General features: G+C 35.1%; 1 protein-coding gene across 1 annotated transcript in view; it reads right to left on the minus strand.

The window, feature by feature from the left end:
- Positions 1 to 18,627, minus strand: part of SLC30A7 (solute carrier family 30 member 7) — an 81,178-nt gene that overhangs the window by 61,208 nt on the left and 1,343 nt on the right. Inside the window, exons 3-5 of the mRNA XM_047083409.1 lie at positions 5,876 to 5,989; positions 1,516 to 1,603; positions 731 to 857 (exon numbers count right to left, since the gene is read on the minus strand). Of these exons, the coding sequence (XP_046939365.1) occupies positions 731 to 857; positions 1,516 to 1,603; positions 5,876 to 5,989 (329 nt within the window). The remainder of the gene's footprint in view (positions 1 to 730; positions 858 to 1,515; positions 1,604 to 5,875; positions 5,990 to 18,627) is intronic.

An 18,627-nucleotide genomic window follows, 5' to 3' on the forward strand; every position in this document is an offset into this window, starting at 1 on the left:
ACAAGGATACGTTTCATATGGAAATGACTTACAGTCTACATACAGAAGACCAGTTAAATAAGCCATGGTATCCCACACCATGGAGTTTTATGTGTCAACAAGAGAAGGCCAACTGACACATACCAAATAGAAGGATCTCAGAGACAGATTGTATAATAAATTTCATAGCCACATGTACTGTAATTTTTAGTAACTAGATTGGTTTTATTGTTTCTAACGTTTATTTGTTGGTTTTATATAAATGGTGTCCACAGCTACAGAGGTGTGGAAGCATCCATAACCAAACTTGATTATGTGTAACTCTGAGATGGCACTGAGATGGAGACACATGGAGAAGTGGGAGTGATGGTTCAAGAAGACATTAATAAGTGTCTATTAACATATTATTTCTGTTGTTAAAAATCAACATAGGGGTTCCTGGGTGGCTCAGTCGGTTAAGCATCACACCCTTGATTTTGGCTCAGGTAATGATCTCACGGTTCGTGAAATAGAGTCCCACATAGGGTTCTGCATTGACAAGGCGGAGCCTGCCTAGGATTCTCTTCTCTCCCCCTCTCTCTCTGCCCCTCCTCCACTCAAGCTTGCTCTCTCTCTCTCTCTCTCTCTGTCAAAATAAATAAACTTAAAAAAAAACGAACATAGACTTTAACTTTAAAATGTATCAATTTTCAAAAGTGATAATTATGATGAAAAGAGAAAATGAAGAAACAAAGCGTTCTAACCATCATACCAGAGCCATGAGAATGTCCATGACCTCCATGCTTGAAAACAAATATTCCTATTAGGTTTACCACAAACCCAAGAATTGAAACAAGAAGCAGTCTCTCATGGTGTACATCTGGAGGGGCTAATGCTCTCTAGAAAACACATAACACAAACAAACAGCATTGATATAATTTTTGAGTGATCAACTGGTAAAAACAAAAAGCAATCTTTAAAAATTTTTATTTTCAGAATTAAAAGTACTCTATAAATATATACCAAAACAGTTTCTAGAAAAAAAAATAGTGCTCACATACTGCAGACAAGGTAGTAATTACTATTTTTAAATACACACCAATATTTAAAAGCATGACTTTTGTCTAAAAACCACCCCTCTTTGGTATCATAAAATACTGCCATTCATTTCAGGTTCATTGATCTTTCAATTTTCTCTTTATATTTCTTTAATATGCCAAATATTACAGGTTCACTGACAAAATTCTCGGATTTGTTTAAGAACTCTTCCCAGCTGACCTCACTACCCAGACCGTGCCTTTACTTTTCACAGCGTCTACAATTCATTCATAGCTTATAAAGCACTATCATTTAATGGTTTTCAATTTCAAGTAGTTTCACATATATTTAATTTTTCCACTATTTTGTAAGCTCCTCTTACATATTTTACCTAATCTAAGACTGTCCTCAATAATACTTAATAACAGTGTGAAGACAGCTTTATACATGTATCTTTAGTTCATAAACATTTTCATTGCAGAAATGTAATTTACTGACTCTAATCATTATCTACAATACCTCAACTCCTTCTGAGAAAATAAAAAAAGCAGTGAAGATCAAAAACAGGCCATTGACAAAGCCAGCCAGAACTTCCGCTCTAACATACCTAAAGAAGAGCAAAGTAAACAAATGAATTATTATTTCTTAAAAATCAAATCATACATTTATATACATTCAGAGATTCTAAACCATATTATATGGTTAAAAGCAGCCAGCAAAGTCCTAGTATTTATAGTATAGTATGCTTTATTCTATATATACTGTAGAAATGAGGAAATGACTTTAATTATTATGAATTATGTATAATAGCAAAATGCCATAAATCACATCCATCTCTACAAGCCAATCAAAAGACCTTCCTCGAGTAAGTACGTTTAGAAAGACCCTGCACAGAAACTTAAATTTCAAGTTGCCCCTGGAGAAGGAAAAATTGGACTGGACAAGGAGGCAAAGAAGGAAGGATCTAAGAAATAAAAAGTAGGAGCAAAGGACTTTTCTGAAAGAGGGGTTCAATAACTTATTTGCTTCTTTTCTAAAAACTCCTTATACTTTTTGTTTTATAACTTTCAGTTTTGAAATCTTTGGAAAATGGAACTTTGATCTGAAGGAAAACACAATCATCCTAGAGCCAACTTAAGATTTACATTCCTAATCACTCTTTTCTAAGATTAATACATTTAACAAAAACTTTTAAATCACCTATTTTTAGAATCAATCCTGGCTTCACATAATTTTAATTAAACTATTTTTTAAATGCCTGACTTTTTCTCTATGGACTTCTGAAGCTTTCTGCTTCCTACCTGCATGAAGCATCAGGGAAAGATTCTATTTTTCTGTTAAGGTATATGTGGCTTAGGTAAAGTCATTAGAAACTTCAACTTGGCAGTTTTACATGTCCTAACTTGATTCAAAGGGTGCTGAGAGCAGTTAATCACTATGGTCCTTAAATAATATAATAGGAACATCAAAAATTCTGCTTTTCCTAGCTTTGTCAACTTCTAAATTATACAAGCTTTACTGTAAAAAACATTTTTAAAGAGAACAAACTATTTAAAATGTACTCGTTTCAGGGGCACCTGGGTGGCTCAGTCAGTTGAGTGTCCGACTTTGGCTCAGGCCATGATCTCACAGTTTTGAGTTCGAGCCCCACATCGGGCTCTGTCTTGACAGCTCAGAGCCTGGAGCCTGCTTAGGATTGATTCTGTGTCTCCCTCTTCCTCTGCCCCTCCCCAGCTCATGCTCTGTCTCTCTCACAAAAATAATTAAACATTAAAAAAATGTACTCATTGTAGTTATGTTGAAGTTCGCTCTTTCAGTACATTCCAACATAGCATGTATTTCTACATTCAGAAAGAATGCAGATTTCTACCTTCTAATACATACGAATGAATTAGATTTACATATTTGTCAAAGCATATGCCTTTTTATTTTTCAGGAGAAAACATTCATTAAATTCAGCCTGCTTCCATAGTAAACACTTAGGAATTTACCTAATCTATCAGCAGGGTTACTAACCTCAAAATAAAAAAAGCACTTTCTTTTAACCCACTCTTCTATTCCCAAAGCTAATGCTTGATTGCAAGCCTTTTGTCCTTGAGTTCCACTGGATTTCAAGATCAGAGGTAGAAATGTTTTTCAGGCATCTTTTTGTCTCTCTAGTGCCTAGCTTAGTATGTGCTTAATAAATTCTGATCCGCTGTTGGACTCAAGTGATTTAATTAGGCTTAATATATTTGCTAACCTTGCTTGCAGGAATCAAGTGAAAATTTTGTGAAAACCAGACATACTTGACTCTACAAATAACTGTTTACTTCAACAGAGTGAGTCTTGGAATTAAAACATATAATTCATGAACGTGCTATTGCCTAATTAAGTATGATGACATCTGGATTCTTTAGCCAAGGCAAAAAAGGATACACGTACATATACATATGTGTGAAGGCATGTACATACGTATCTACCCAACAGACATATATTATTTTTATACTGGCATCGCTATTTCAAAAATAGTGTGACCAGATACAAAAATGACTTTTCTATAGAGAAATACTGAAAAGTCTTCTGCCTCTCAGATTCCTCCTAATCTTCTATTGTAGTCAGTCTGCTATTGCGATCATACTGAATCAGGGTTTTGGAGATTCATCCCTAGGCTTAGTCTATCCAGTGTCATTTTGATGTACTGGTACCTATATTTTACTGCTTACTACTATAGCAATCATTAATAGGTTCAAATGTTGCATCAGATTTTATTCCCTAATTTTTTCCTTCTCAAAAAAAAAAGGCAAACAAGGAAAAGATAGAATAAGAGATAAAAAGATGGCAAGAATATTACTCCCTCATATAAATGAGTTGAAGTTGCACAGTTAAAACCGCTATGGTACTGAAGGTATCAAAGTTATGCCTAAAAACCATCTTACAGTGGAGACTACGCAACCTAAACAGAAAACAACAGATATCCTAACGTGTAAGAACTGAGAACTTTTATAGTCACCTATTCTTTATCCCAAAAACTTGTTCAGTAAGATACTCTAATCAGATTTTTGATATATGATATATATGAATTACTAATTTTCCAACACAAAATTAGAACTTTACATACAATTTTTAATGATTCAAAACACACTTAAGAATCTTTTGATTGCACAATGCCATGGAAAATGTTCTCTTCTGAGCTGTTTGGATTTATTTATATACAGATCTCTCACTCTAGTCTATAAAAACAGTATAATTAGTGTTTCTGCCTCGTTTTTATAATCTTACAAATAATTATATCACTTCAGTTATACCCCAAATCAGCAAGTTTTGTCAGAATTTCATATATCTCTCTTTTGGCACTTGTCACAATGTACAGTCATTATGGTATTTTTACTGAACCATTTTTCCATCTGACCACAAGTTCCTCCAAGGCAGAAGACATATCTTATTCATCTTTATAAGAGGCAAAGGATTAGACTCACAGTGGGCCCTCTGAAGAGAACAAGAGCATGTACAAGAAAGACAGTGTGTGCTTGCTTGTTCAAGAACAGAAGCAAAAGGTGGAAAGAAAGAGGAAAGCAGTGAGGGAACAAGAGTAAAAGAACAAGGGGAATAAGAGGCAGTGCGCTAAGAGAGTGGATATGAGCAGGCAGGAGAGAATGAGAGATGCTGCAAAGGAAAGAGAGCCTTCCAGGAGGAGGATCAGGGAGAGAAGGAAAGAGACTGGGAAAGGGAGAGAAGAAAGACTTAGGGCGGAAAAGGTTGAGAGAGAGGGAGAAGGGAATAAGGAAGACCTGAGAGATACAGCAGTCAAGGGTAGAGGGAGAAAACAAAGATGTGCGGGAGAGAGAAAGAGAGGAAGGAGAGGGTGGAAGGCTGAGGGATAGACAAAGACCATGAGCACAGGCACAAGGAACTGGAAAGTATAAGAGAGGAGGTTAGGGAGTTCCAGAGAGATGACAGTGAGCATGAGGATGGGGATGACAGTGAAAGAGAAAAAAAGTAGGAAAGAGTGAAGAAAGGAGAGAATGTGAGAGAGCACTCACAAGGGAGCTAGACAAGAGTCAACAAGTAAGAGGCAAGGGGGGAGCAGGAAGGAAAGAGAAAGTGGATGGGGAGACAGAGAAAAAGGGTACTACCTCTGAGTACTGGTTACATGTAAATACAATTACACTGCAAAATACTCTATGAACTCAAAAAAGAAAACACCCAGGCAGATCACTCGAACATCAGAAACTTCATTGCTTCCCCCAATCAGAGATGGACAAAAGGCAAACCCTGCCTCGAAGGGTACGAGGCTTGGAAGTGAGACCAGATGTGCCAATATGGTCTCTTCAGCATAAAAACTCTCCAAATATTTGATTAGCTATCCAAATTCAGCAAGAGTATGAAAAGAAGTATTTTTCATAAAAGCAGAACTGCAGAGGGTAATATAAAATCAGATTAGAAAATAATGATTTTAAATAAATTAACGGCAAAGTATCTCTTTAAAAGCAAACACGACCATTTTCATAAACTGAAATATTTTTTCTTCTTCTTAAAAAAATTAGGTTAAGAGTTGAGGAAGTCCCCTATCCAGCAAAAAATTTCACTTAAAATTTTCTGGCAAAACCAAGATGTCCTATCTCTAAGCAAAAGAACTTCAATGCAAAAACAAAAAATATATATATACTGTAGATTGCAATTACATACTGTTCAAAAACAGCTTAAAACTAATCCACCAGGTTAGGGAAGTGCTTGTTACTCTTGGGGAGCGACATGGGAAGGAACGAGAAGGAGGCATGAGGGGGAATTCAAGAGTTCAAGTTATACAAATGTGTTCAATTTGTGAATATTCATTATGCTTAAGATTTATTTTCTGTATTTCTTATACTTCGATAAAAAAGTTTTTAAAAGGTCTTACCCATAAGAGAAAGCATCATTATCTCTCCATTTGGAAATAACAGATGCTGCCAATCCAGCCAAAATGGCAGTGCTATCGAAAAACATGTGAAAAGAGTCGGAAATCAAGCCTAAGCTGTAAAAGAACAGACATATTGGCATATTATAATAGTAACCAAATAGTAGGCATCCTTCTATAAATTCTCTAAATATCCTTCTGCTCATCAGGAACAATCTTTTAAACAGACAACCTTGAAATATGATATACAGAAAGACATTGAGGATAAGTTTTAAACATCTCAGAAGGAAACCCTCACACCCCCTGCCCAAGAAAAAAAACCAAGCTTCTACTGAAAGAGGGGTTTCTAGAAACAAAGCTAGCTGCTACTGGATGAGCAGCAGGAATCTGCCCACTCTCTGATCGCTGACAAAGGTCAGCCACCATGGAAAGAGAGAAAAAAAAACCAGCCATCACTGTCAGGGGCAAGTCTGAAGCCAGCTTGGGCCCAAGATCTTACATTGATATAAAGCAAAGGTCTGCTGTTGTTGGAAGAGGAGCAAGACCATCATTCCTTCTCTTGATACAAGGCTGCGGAGAGAGGTGGGAGAAGGGGCAGGAACGCTCATAATAACCACTCTGGCACTCAGGTGACAACGGACTGCCTAAAATTAAAGCTCCAGCAGGAGGACCAAATTCTCTCTCCCCACAACCAAAGCCTTGACTAGAGTACAAAACAATAGCAATCTACCACTGAGAGCTGAGCAAGAGCACAGAGACTCCCCTATGGAACAGGTGAGCATGACTTGTTGAAAGCTGAGAGTAGAGCAAGAACACTGAGAAAACCCTCCAGGGCCCCAGACCCTACACTAAAGACAAGGTGGTAGAAGCCACTAAAAAAATTTGAAGTTGGTAGCTTGTTGAAACTAACCAGCAATAACAAAAAACACAAAACCCAACTAGCCAACTATGGATCAGAGACTCAAAACCCCACACTAATAGCCTGACAAAACAACAGGGGTACACATTTCTGGGCATAGATACTATCAACCTTGGTCGCTGTTAATCTTTTAAACATAAGATCCAGCACTCAATAAATATTTATAAGACACATAATAAGATCAAGGGGCAAAAACCAACCAACCAACCAACCAAACAAACAAACAAAAACCACTGTCAAGAGCTAAAGCAGTCAAGAGAATCAGAACCAGAAAAGGCCTAGAGACTGGACTAGGATAAGGACTTTAAAACAAATATGATTACTATGTTAAAGGATGTTGTATAAAGCTGTTGAAGATTCATGAACAAACTGAGGACTTGCACGTAGATAAAACTATAAAAGAATCAAATGGAAATGACAAAAACATTTTTTAAAAATCACAATATTGAAGAGAAATAATAACATACGTGGGCTTCTGAGCAGATGGGACACAGACAGAAAGAATCATGTCAAGAGAAATTATCTAAGTAAAACACAAAGAATTAAAGGAGTGGGGGAAAGAAAAAACACAGAACAGAGCATTCAAAATCTGTCACATCTATCAAAGAGACTCAAATACAAATATTTGGATTCTCAGTAACAGAGGAAAAAAATAGGGTAGAAAAAGTATTTAAAGAGAAAATGCTGGAGAGTTTTTGAAAACAAACCACATATTTAAGAAATTAATAAACCCCAAGCAGGGGGAAAACCCGACATACCTCACAAACTGCCCAACACCAAAGAAAAAAGAGAAAATCTTGAAAACAGTAAAAGGAAAAACAAAGATAAGATTATTAGTATATTTTTCATCAGAAACTACTCAAGGCAGAATAATGGAGCAATGTCTTTAAAGTACTGAAAAAAAAAATGCCAACCGAATATTCTGTATCTAACAAAATATATTGAAAAATGAAGGCAAAATAAAGATTTTTCCAGACAACCAAAACTGACAATTCACTGCCAGTAGATCTGAGTTAAAAGAATCAGAAGTTCTTCAAACAGAAGTAGGATAACAGATGGAAACAGATTTGCACAAAGAAATGAAGATCACTGAAAATGATAAATATGTGAGTAAATAAAAAAGATACTTTTTCAGGGTGCCTGGGTGGCTCAGTTGGTTAAGCATCCAACTCTTGATCTCATTTCAGGTCTTGATCTCAGGGTCCTGAGTTCAAATCCTGCACTGGGCTCCACACTGGGCATGAAGCCTATTTTTTTTAAAAAAGATAATTTTTCCACTTTTAGTATCTTTAAATGATCATTGAGAACAGAAAAAAAAAGAAAAAAAGAAAAGAAAAATAAACAAACCAAAAGCTGGTTCTGTGAAAATATCAACAAAATTCACAACCTGTAAGTAGACTAACCAAGAAAAAAGGTAAAAGATTCAAATTACTAAAATCAGGAATGAAAAAGAAAAATTACCACTGACTTTACAGAAATAAAAAGGATCATAAGAAAATACTATGAACAATTATAGGCCAGCAAATTAGATAACATAGAGGAAACAGACAAATTCCTAGAAACAGTCTTGCAAAACTAAAAAAAAAAAAAATTTCGAATTTAACAAGCAGACAAATTGAACAATTGTAAAACTTCCAACAAAGAAAAGCCCACTCCCAGGCAGCTTCACTGGAAAATTCTACCAGACATTTAAAGAACAATAGATACTATCCCTTACAAACTCTCCCAAAACACAGATGATGAAGGAATGCTTCCCAATTCACCGTGTAAGAGCAATATTACCCTCATACCAAATGAGACAAAAGACATCACAAGAAATGGAACAGACTAATCTTTTGCAAATATACACACAAAAATCTTCAACATACACTAGCAAGTGAAATCCAAGTATATATATTTGAAAAGTACATACCACAACCAAGTGAGATTTATACCAACAATCCAAGGTTGATTTAATATATGAAAACCAATCAATCTAACACATCATATCAACAGAATAAAAGACAAAAACCACATGGTCATCTCAACAGGTGTAATAAGAGTTTGACAAAATTTAACACTCCCCTTTATATTAAAAACACTCAACAAACTTGGAATAGAGAGAACTTTCTCAACTCTTAAATGGCATCTACCAAAAACCCAGAGCACCATTAAAGGCCAAGGACTTTCCCCTAAGATCGGGTATAAGGATGTCTCATCTTGCTACTTCTATTTAACATTGCACTGGAGGATCTAACAAGGGCGGTTAGGCAAGAAATTAAAAAAACAAATAAAAAATAAAAAATAAAAAGTGAAGGAGTAAAACTATCACAATTTGCAGATGACGGGGATTTTATATATACAAAATTTTAAGGACACTACTAAAAACCTATTAGAATAGATGAATTTGGCAAGGTTGCAGGATACAAGATCAACATACAAAAATGAACTGTATTCTTTTTAAAAAAAATTTTTTTTTCAACGTTTATTTTTGGGACAGAGAGAGACAGAGCATGAACGGGGGAGGGGCAGAGAGAGAGGGAGACACAGAATCAGAAACAGGCTCCGAGCCATCAGCCCAGAGCCTGACGCGGGGCTCGAACTCACGGACCGCGAGATCGTGACCTGGCTGAAGTAGGACGCTTAACCGACTGCGCCACCCAGGCGCCCCATGAACTGTATTCTTAACAGTAGTGATGTAAAAAAATAAAAAAAGATTTCCATTTATAATAGCATCAAAAAATAAAATACTTATGGGGCGCCTGGGTGGCTCAGTCGGTTAAGCGTCCCACTTCAGCTCAGGTCACGATCTCACGGTCCGTGAGTCCGTGAGTTCGAGCCCTGCGTCGGGCTCTGGGCTGATGGCTCAGAGCCTGGAGCCTGCTTCCGATTCTGTGTCTCCCTCTCTCTCTGCCCCTCCCCTGTTCATGCTCTGTCTCTCTCTGTCTCAAAAATAAATAAACGTTAAAAAAATTTTTTTTTTAAAAATAAAATACTTATGAATAAATTTTACAAAAAAAAGTGTTAAATTTATACTCTAAAACTATAAAATATTGTTGAAAAAAATTAAAGAAGACCTAAATAAATGGAAAGATATCTGTGTTTATGGATCAGAAGACATTGTTAAGATGCCAATATTTCCCTAGTTGATCTACAGAGTCAACTCAAACCTATCAAAATCCCAGTTGACTTCTTTGAAGAAACTGACAAGCTGATCTTAAAATTTACATGGAAAAGCAAGGGACCTAGAATAGCCAAAAAAATATTGAAAATGAAATCTAAAGTTGAAAGACTCATACTTCCCAATTTCAAAACTTTACTATAGAGTTACACTAATCAAATAGTATGGTGCTGGCACAAAAATAAACAAATAGAGCAACGGAATACTATTTAGAATCTAGAAATAAACCCTCACATTTATGGTCAGCTGACTTTTGACAAGGATGTCAAGACATTCCAACAGTGGAAAGAATAGTGTTTTCAACAAATGTGTTGATACAACTGGATATCCACAGGCAAAAAATGACTTTTGACATTATAAAAATTACCCAAAAATTAACCCAAAACAAAATTAACCCAAAAAATTAACCCAAAAAAAGATCAAAGACCTAAACATAAAAGCTAAAATATTTACCACCTTGGATTAGGCAATAGTTTCATATATATAGAAGACATCAAAATCACATGCAATAAATGAGAAAACAGAAAATAGAGACTGGATATCACTGCAATTTAAAACTTTTTTTTCTTCGAAGGATATTATTAAGAAAGTGAAAAGAAAATGCACAGGTGGGAGAAAATATTTACCAATTCTATATATGACAAGGGGTTTGTATCCAGAATATATGAAGAACTTTTTTTTTTTTTTCAGATTTTATTTTTAAGTAATCTCTATACCCAACCTGGGGCTCAAACTCACAACCCCAAGATCAAGAGTCACATACTCCACCAACTGAGCCAGCCAGGCACCCCTACATGAAGAACTCTTAAAACTCTTCCAAAAGATAAGGCGCTTGGGTGGCTCAGTCAGTTAAGCAACCAACTCTTGATTTCAGCTCAGGTCATGATCTCGTGGTCTATGAGATCTAGTCCCGCACTGTCAGCACGGAGCCTGCTTGGGATTCTTGCTCTCCCTTTCAAAAACAATAAACAAATGTTTTTAAAAAACTCTTCAAGAAGATAAGTAATCCAATTTCTTAAATGAAACAAAGAATCTGAATAAACATTTCTCCAAAGAAGACACACAAATGGCCAAAAAGCACATGAAAAGATACTCAACATCATTAACAACCTTTCAGGGAAATGCAGGTCAAACAATGAGAAACAGCTTCATAACCACACTATGACAGCTAAATCAGAAAGATCAATAACAAGTGTTGGTGAGGATGTAGAAAAATCAGAATTCTCCCACACTGCTGAATTTAATTTGGCAATAAAAATAGATGAATACTAATACACGTAGAATATGGATAACCTTTGAAAACATTATGCTGGGTGCAACAAACCAGTCACAAAGGATTATACACTATATGATTCCATTTACATGAAAAGTCCAGAGTAGGCAAATACAAAGAGACAGAAAGTAGATTAGCAGTTGCCTAGAATTAGGGCAAATCAGGGGATAAGGGAATTAGAGGGCGATGGCTAGGGGTGCAAGGCTTCCTTTCAGGGTAATAAAAATCTTCTAAAATTGATTGTTCTGATGGTTTTACAACTCTGTGAACATACTAAGAGCCATTCATTTGTATACCTTAAATGGGTAAATTGTATGGTATATAAATTATATTTCAATAAAGCTATTTTTTAAAAAATGATAACTATCTAAAGGAGGAATCAGCAAGCTATGGCCCAGACTACCATCTATTTTTGTAAATAAAGTTTTATTGGAAAACAGTTACACTCATCTGTTTATATACTGTCTATGGTTGCTTCTGTGCTTTTACAGTAGAATGGAGAAGTTGTGACAGAGACCTTATGGCCCTTAAAGCTTAAAATATTTGCCATCTGCTGTTCAGATAAAGTTTGCTAACCTCTGGTACAAAGCAAAAACAGGTACTGTATTATGGGGTTTAAAACACGTAAAAAGTGAAATGTATGACAATAATGGCACATAGGACAGAAGGAAATGGAAGTGTAATATTGTAAGATAAACATATTATTATTTGTGGTTAACTTAAAAATTCATATTACTCATGCTAGAGCAACCACTAAAAAAAGGGGCATAGAATTCTGCACCAACACAAAACACATGTCCTGCTACCACTGGAAAAGGAGCAAGAAACTTACTCTCACCCAAGACCATCCACATGTACAGAGCAGAGTTTTGCTTTCACAGAAGGGGCAAAAATGTTGGGGGGAGAAAAAAACCTACTCCCAGGGCCCAGGCTCACGGCGCCTGCATAAGGGCCTGGGTTAAGTTAATGAACGTCCCTTTGCTCTCACCACGAACATAGCACTGAGAACAAAAAACAGCAGTCTGCAGCTTGGTGGGATCGGTGGGGGAGGGTAGCCATGCCCCATTTGAAGAGTTATCTCTGTACTGTGTTACAAAACCACCAATAAAGACATTGCTTCTTATTTTGTTTTCTCTTCTATGATAAAGAACTAATATGGTAAGTTACTTTTAAAATTTAGTTTCAGGGGTGCCTGGGTGGCGCAGTCGGTTAAGCGTCCCACTTCAGCCAGGTCACGATCTCGCGGTCCGTGATTTCGAGCCCCGCGTCAGGCTCTGGGCTGATGGCTCAGAGCCTGGAGCCTGCTTCCGATTCTGTGTCTCCCTCTCTCTCTGCCCCTCCCCCGTTCATGCTCTGTCTCTCTCTGTCCCAAAAATAAATTAAAAAAACGTGGAAAAAAAATTAAAAAAATAAAATAAAATTTAGTTTCAGAAAATTCTCTCTCTATTCTGATAAAATGTAGTTGTGTTGTAGTAAAACCTGACAATGAGAATTTTTACCCATCGTGCCTTAACTTTATGGAATTTTATAACTAAATTTAAAAGTCAATTTCAGTAACTACATTAATTTACACTTTTAGTAGGCTTACTTTTTTCCTCTCTATACACGATTCTTCATGTTTTTATTTCTATAACTTAAGGATTCTATTATATATGTTACTTTTATCTTAAATGGCCATAAATTAGTTGTAGAAGAAGGCAGGGTATTCATTCTAAATAAATATAAATGAAAATGATACACTGATGTACACATATATTTAGTAAAACCTGCTGTGAGTTGAATTGTGTCCTCTTCTAAATTCTTAAGTTGAAGTCCTACATCTCCAGTACCTCAGCTGTGAGCTAATTTGAAAACAGGGTCACTGCAAACATAATTTATTAAGATTAGTTTAGCAAGGTGGGCCCTAATCTAATATGACTATTGTCCTTATAACAAGAGGAAATCTGGAGACAGACATGCACACAGAGAGACTACTAAGTAAAAGATAAGGCAGATACCAGATGAGGCTTCTACAAGCCAAGGAATGCCAAAGATTGCCAGCAAGGCAACTGAAGCTAGGAGAAAGCATGGAACAGATTCTTCTATGCAGATCTCAGAAGGAACTAACGCTACCAATACCTTGATATTAGACTTTTAGTTTCCAGAACTACAAGACAATAACTTTCTACTGTGGTACTTTGTAACAGCAGCCCTAGCAAATTAATACACACTAGCACTATCTTCTTTACAACAAATTTATTTTAAACATATTTAGTGGACACTAAACACTGCCTACATGGGAGGGAAATGGTAAACCTCTTTTGTACACCACAGCAATTAAGTTCCCTTTTCAAGAGGTTTAAATATAGCTTGGCAATTTTAATACTCATCAAAATGAGATTTTAAATTTATTTAAATTTTAAGTAAATTTAATTTTCATTAAAGATTTTTTTTTCAGAGTGCATGCATGCACATGCACGCACAAGTGGGGAAGGGGCAGAAGGAGTGGGAGAGAGAAGCTTAAAGCAGACTCCACGCTCGGCGCGGGGTCCCACGCAGGGTTTGTTCTCATAACCATGAGATCATGACCTGAGCCAAAATCAAGAGTCAGACGCCTGACTGAGCCACTCCTGTGCCCCCAAATGTTATTTCACTTTTAGTATACTATAAAATATGATTCTACCTGAAAAACCACTCCCTCTTCTAAAGTGGAATCATGTTCTCTTAAAGCATTGCAATGTTTTTTTAAACCTGGTATCACGATTTGAAAATTACTCAGCTGCAACTATATAGACAAACTCAAATGAAAGAGTCTACTTCTAGTTCTCTGTTCTATCATACATCAAAACCCTACTCATGAGGAACGTCAATTTTATTGTTCATCTTCAATATTAGCAAATGTTTCTTATTATGAATTGTCATTTAAACCGCATGGCATAAATTTCCTTGTAAATAAAGACAGCATAAGAATATTTCAGGTTATATGATTTACATACCAAATGTAACCTAATAAAGAACAATTAGTTGTTAAAAGCAGCATACCTGTTTTAGGCTCCCATCTTTAAACACTGTCAGTTTCTCTAAAATTAATTTGTAAACTTTTTTTAAGTGACTACTTTCTAAAGATATTTTAATAAGGAAAACTTCTTAGAACATAAAAGAGAAACCTGATCACTGAAACAAAATATAATAAATGTAAATAAAACATTTAGCAAAAGAAATTCTCAAAAAAAGATTTTATTTAAGGTCATTGGGGCAAAAACAAACAAAAGGGAGAAAGAGAGCCCATAAATTGATATTTCAGAGACATATCAACCAAATATGCTTGGATAGGAGTTTGGATCCAAGTATGATTTTGTTTGGATTAGATCTTATTTGGATTCTGACTTACAAAACTAACTGTAGAAAGAATTTCTGAGACAATAAGGATCATCTGAAACCTTACTGGACATTTGATATTAATAAATTCCTAATTTTTAAAGATGAGAATGGCACTGGGTAGTATTATGGGGTGGGGGGGCCTTTTCTTATTAGAGACTCATACTGAAGTAGTTAGGAAGGAAATTATATTTGGTATCTGTGTTAAAATAATCCAGTGGTGAGACAGATAACACAGAGGAAATGAAATAGACTACATGTTGATAAATGATGGGAACATGAGGTCCATTAAACTCTCTTTTCCTTATGCTTAAAATTTTCCAAAATAAAAAATTTTAAAAAGATCTGGTAACTAAGCTAACAGTATATCTATAGTGTGTTGCTAAAGATTAATTCAAAACTGAAGACAGGGAATAATCACGATAAGTTTCCATGAGATGGAAAGTATAAAAACTTAACTACCAATTTATTAGGAAGAAATTAGAATCCTGTCATTTGCATAAGTTGTTAAACTAATGACAGTTATGGTAAAAAACCCACAACTCTACTACATTCCATTATATAATCCCTTACTTAAAAATATTCTTAGCAAAGGGCACCTGGGTAGCTTAGTCAGTTAAGCATCCGACTCCGGCTTGGTCATGATCTCACAGCTCGTGAGTTTGAGCCCCACATAAGGCTCTGTGCTGACAGCTCAGAGCCTGGAGCCTGCTTTGGATTCTGTCTCCTCTCTCTGCCCCTCCCCTGCTCATGTTCTGTCTCTATTTCAAAAATAAATAATAAACATCAAAAAAAATTTTTGTTTAATTTCAGCAAAGTGGAATATTTGCCTGCATTTTTAAGGTGAATAACAAAACTACAGGAAAGCAGGAGTCATCACCATAAAGTGGTAAACAGTGTCTTTTAAGAACAGAAAAGTTGATAAAAGACAAAGACAACTATGTTTTAATTCTATAGAAAAATGCGATTAATAGAAGCATTTTCTTTACCGAGTTACTTTACAAATATATGACATATTATACAGAAGTAGGAACAAATCCATGTCTAGTATGGCCTCACACATTTCCTGAACAAATATTTACTTTGGTAATACAAAAACATTTACCTTTAGAGTTATATGAGTTCCTTCTATGTCTAAGGGGAAAATTGTTGCAACAGCTTTGGTAAAAAATATTACTGAAGTTTTCTAACAAACAGCTAAGTACAGTTAAAAGAGCATAAGAACAAAGGAAACTATAGTGGAATACTAGGAAAAAAATCACAGTATAGTAGAAAAAAAAAATCCCTGGACGACAGGTGCTTCTAGGCTTTACTGCTACTCTGGGGGAAAAAAAAAAACCTGGGCCTCAGTTTTCTATCTATAGAAGTCAGACTAGCTTATCTCTTTCTAGTCTCACTTCCTGAGCCTACAGTATCCATATATTTCCTTTCTTTTTTTGGTAAAGAATCCTTAACTTTCAGCAGAATACCTGTTTGACTGGAACAAAGATGACATTTGCAAGTAGGCATGACCAATAAGATAAAGGCTTAGCACTGAACTGTAAGTGTTCTATGTGTGTCCAGATAAATCTCCTTAAAAGACACTATATACACTTTTTACCTCTTTTTCTGTTTTGGACAATCTGCTGCTAGGGATAGTTGGAATGACAGCCATCGTAAAAATAAAAGTTTTGTGATATGTAAGAAATCATTATTTGGGGATTTTTCTGTAACTTGAAAAAGCACTTAATCCTAGATGGTACAAAACCACATACTTATACTATATTAACTCGAGATGAAGTAGTTACTCAACAATAATACCAAAAGAAAATAAAATGATAGAAAGAAAAGAATCTTAAAAGGAAAGATCACATATGGTATCCCCATCATTTTCTTAACTTCAAAGAATAAGAGAAAAGAGGAGTTGTAAGGTTTTCCTCCTCTCTAGTAGGGCAGTTAATACACTTAGTGTCGGTAGATTAATTCCATACATTCATTATTCCTTCATTCCTTCATTCAGCAAATATACATTAGCCATACTATGTGCCATGTACTAAGGTACCTGAATAAGATAGAAAAGATCTCTACTTTAAGGAAGCTTACATTATAGCAGAAAAGTAAAAGGCAGTGGATATTTAAAGGTGGAAAAATACACAAAGAACTTAGCTATTCTTCCACCGATGACACATTCTCACCATCAAAAATATGAACCAAGTCCTTCCTTTAAATAATGAAGGCTCTAAATAAGAAGCAGAACTATTTATTTTTTGCAACTAGATCAACAACTGTTTCTATTAACCTTTATTTGTGAAGACAGCATGTTTTATTCACCTTTTAATTCTATAATGGAAAAAAATTCTTGACATTTCATGTTCATAACATCTTGAAACTTAATTTTTATAGAATGAAAATGAACACAGAAATGACTATGACAAACAAAATAAATTTTGGTGAGACATTTATTCAAGGAACTTAAAATCTAATTGAAACTTCAGGAACAAAGATAATCCAATTATATAAGGAAATTGTTGACCAGTCAACAAAAGGGACTGAAAACTGCGATATCTAAATAAGACACAGAAATCCAGATTATGAAAAGGCCCAAGCAATTTTTAAACCTGTCAAGGCTTCAATAGCAATGTATTTGTACTTCCCACTCACTGATAAAAATTAATATCGGTAAGTGGTGTGGACATGGATGTTAGTATAATGATGAATACCTACTAAATGATTTAGGTAAGACAGACACTAGCTCAGAGCTAGATTTCAAATGTGGAAGATATAATAACACAAAGAGAGTAAATTGTAGGAAAAGAGATCCTAAGGTTAGAAAAACAAGCCACCAAAGGGCAGAAGAAAAAGTCATGTACCACTGACGTTTTCCTTCAGTACTGGTGACTAATGGCAAACGGCTTGGAAAACAATGGTTTTAGTACAGTGATTGAACAATGCAGGCTTGTTCACTTATATGCAGTTATTTTTCAATTTGGTACAGTACCAGAAATGTATTTTCTCTTCCTTATGATTTTCTTAATAACATTTTCTTTTCTCTAGCTTACTTTATTGTAAGAATACAGTACATAATACACATAATATATAAAGTACATGTTAATCAACTTTATGTTATCGCTAAGGATTATGGTGGACAGCAGGCTATTTGAAGTCAAGTTTTTGGGGAGTCAAAAGTTATACACAGATTTTTGACTGTACAGGGTTCATTTCCCTAATCCCCATGTTCAAGGGTCAACTGTAATTTCCTCAATAGATCTCTACAGATCAAAAAATTTACTTTATACCTAACTTTCCACGAAAGAAGTGATGTGGGCACTTCAAATATAATTCCCCTGAACAAGACATTTCCCATAGTAATTTATGCCATAAAAGGCCACAGTGAAAGATAATGTATTGTAATGTAAAGTGTACATATATAAACCAAGTTATAGCCTGAATACAATCAGTACACATGCCACAATATGGCATAATTTAAGAAGAGCAAAATATATTACAAATACTGTATATTTATAATAAAGCATGATTATTATACTATAACATAGTGCTTTTAACATGCATAATACATTGAAGAATATTAATATTACAGGATACATATATCTGCTTCTCAGAGGGTTCAAAATGGTTATTACATACACTAAGATTTTACTATGTCTCAATATTCCTTTTAAAGTAGTGACTAAATCAATAACCTTCATAATGTGCTGAGTATTTTTTATAAAATTGAGTTGACATCTGAAATGAAAAGAAATCCACTTTTTCATATAAAAATGTAAATGTCACAAAAAATGGTGATCTTATTTAACGTCATTGTTCAATCTCAATAGAGATAAAGATCAAGGACAGCAATTCTCTCTAAAAATGGACTATAGAGGAAAGAGACTAACTCTAAGTAACAGAAAATAAAGCATAAGTAGCATAGGTTCTTAATCTAGGGTTCAAATCTATTTCAAGGAACTCCGTATCACTCCTGAAGTTTTACATAAAATTTTGAGGGTTGGCTTTTATCAGATTCTCAAATGAGTATGAGATTTAAAGAGGAATCTGCACACTTAGAA

This window comes from Lynx rufus, unplaced genomic scaffold (assembly GCF_022079265.1).
Source record: "Lynx rufus isolate CCGP_SWC_20201006 ecotype Redwood Valley unplaced genomic scaffold, mLynRuf1.p SCAF_2, whole genome shotgun sequence".
In the NCBI taxonomy this organism is placed as follows: Eukaryota; Metazoa; Chordata; class Mammalia; order Carnivora; family Felidae; genus Lynx; species Lynx rufus.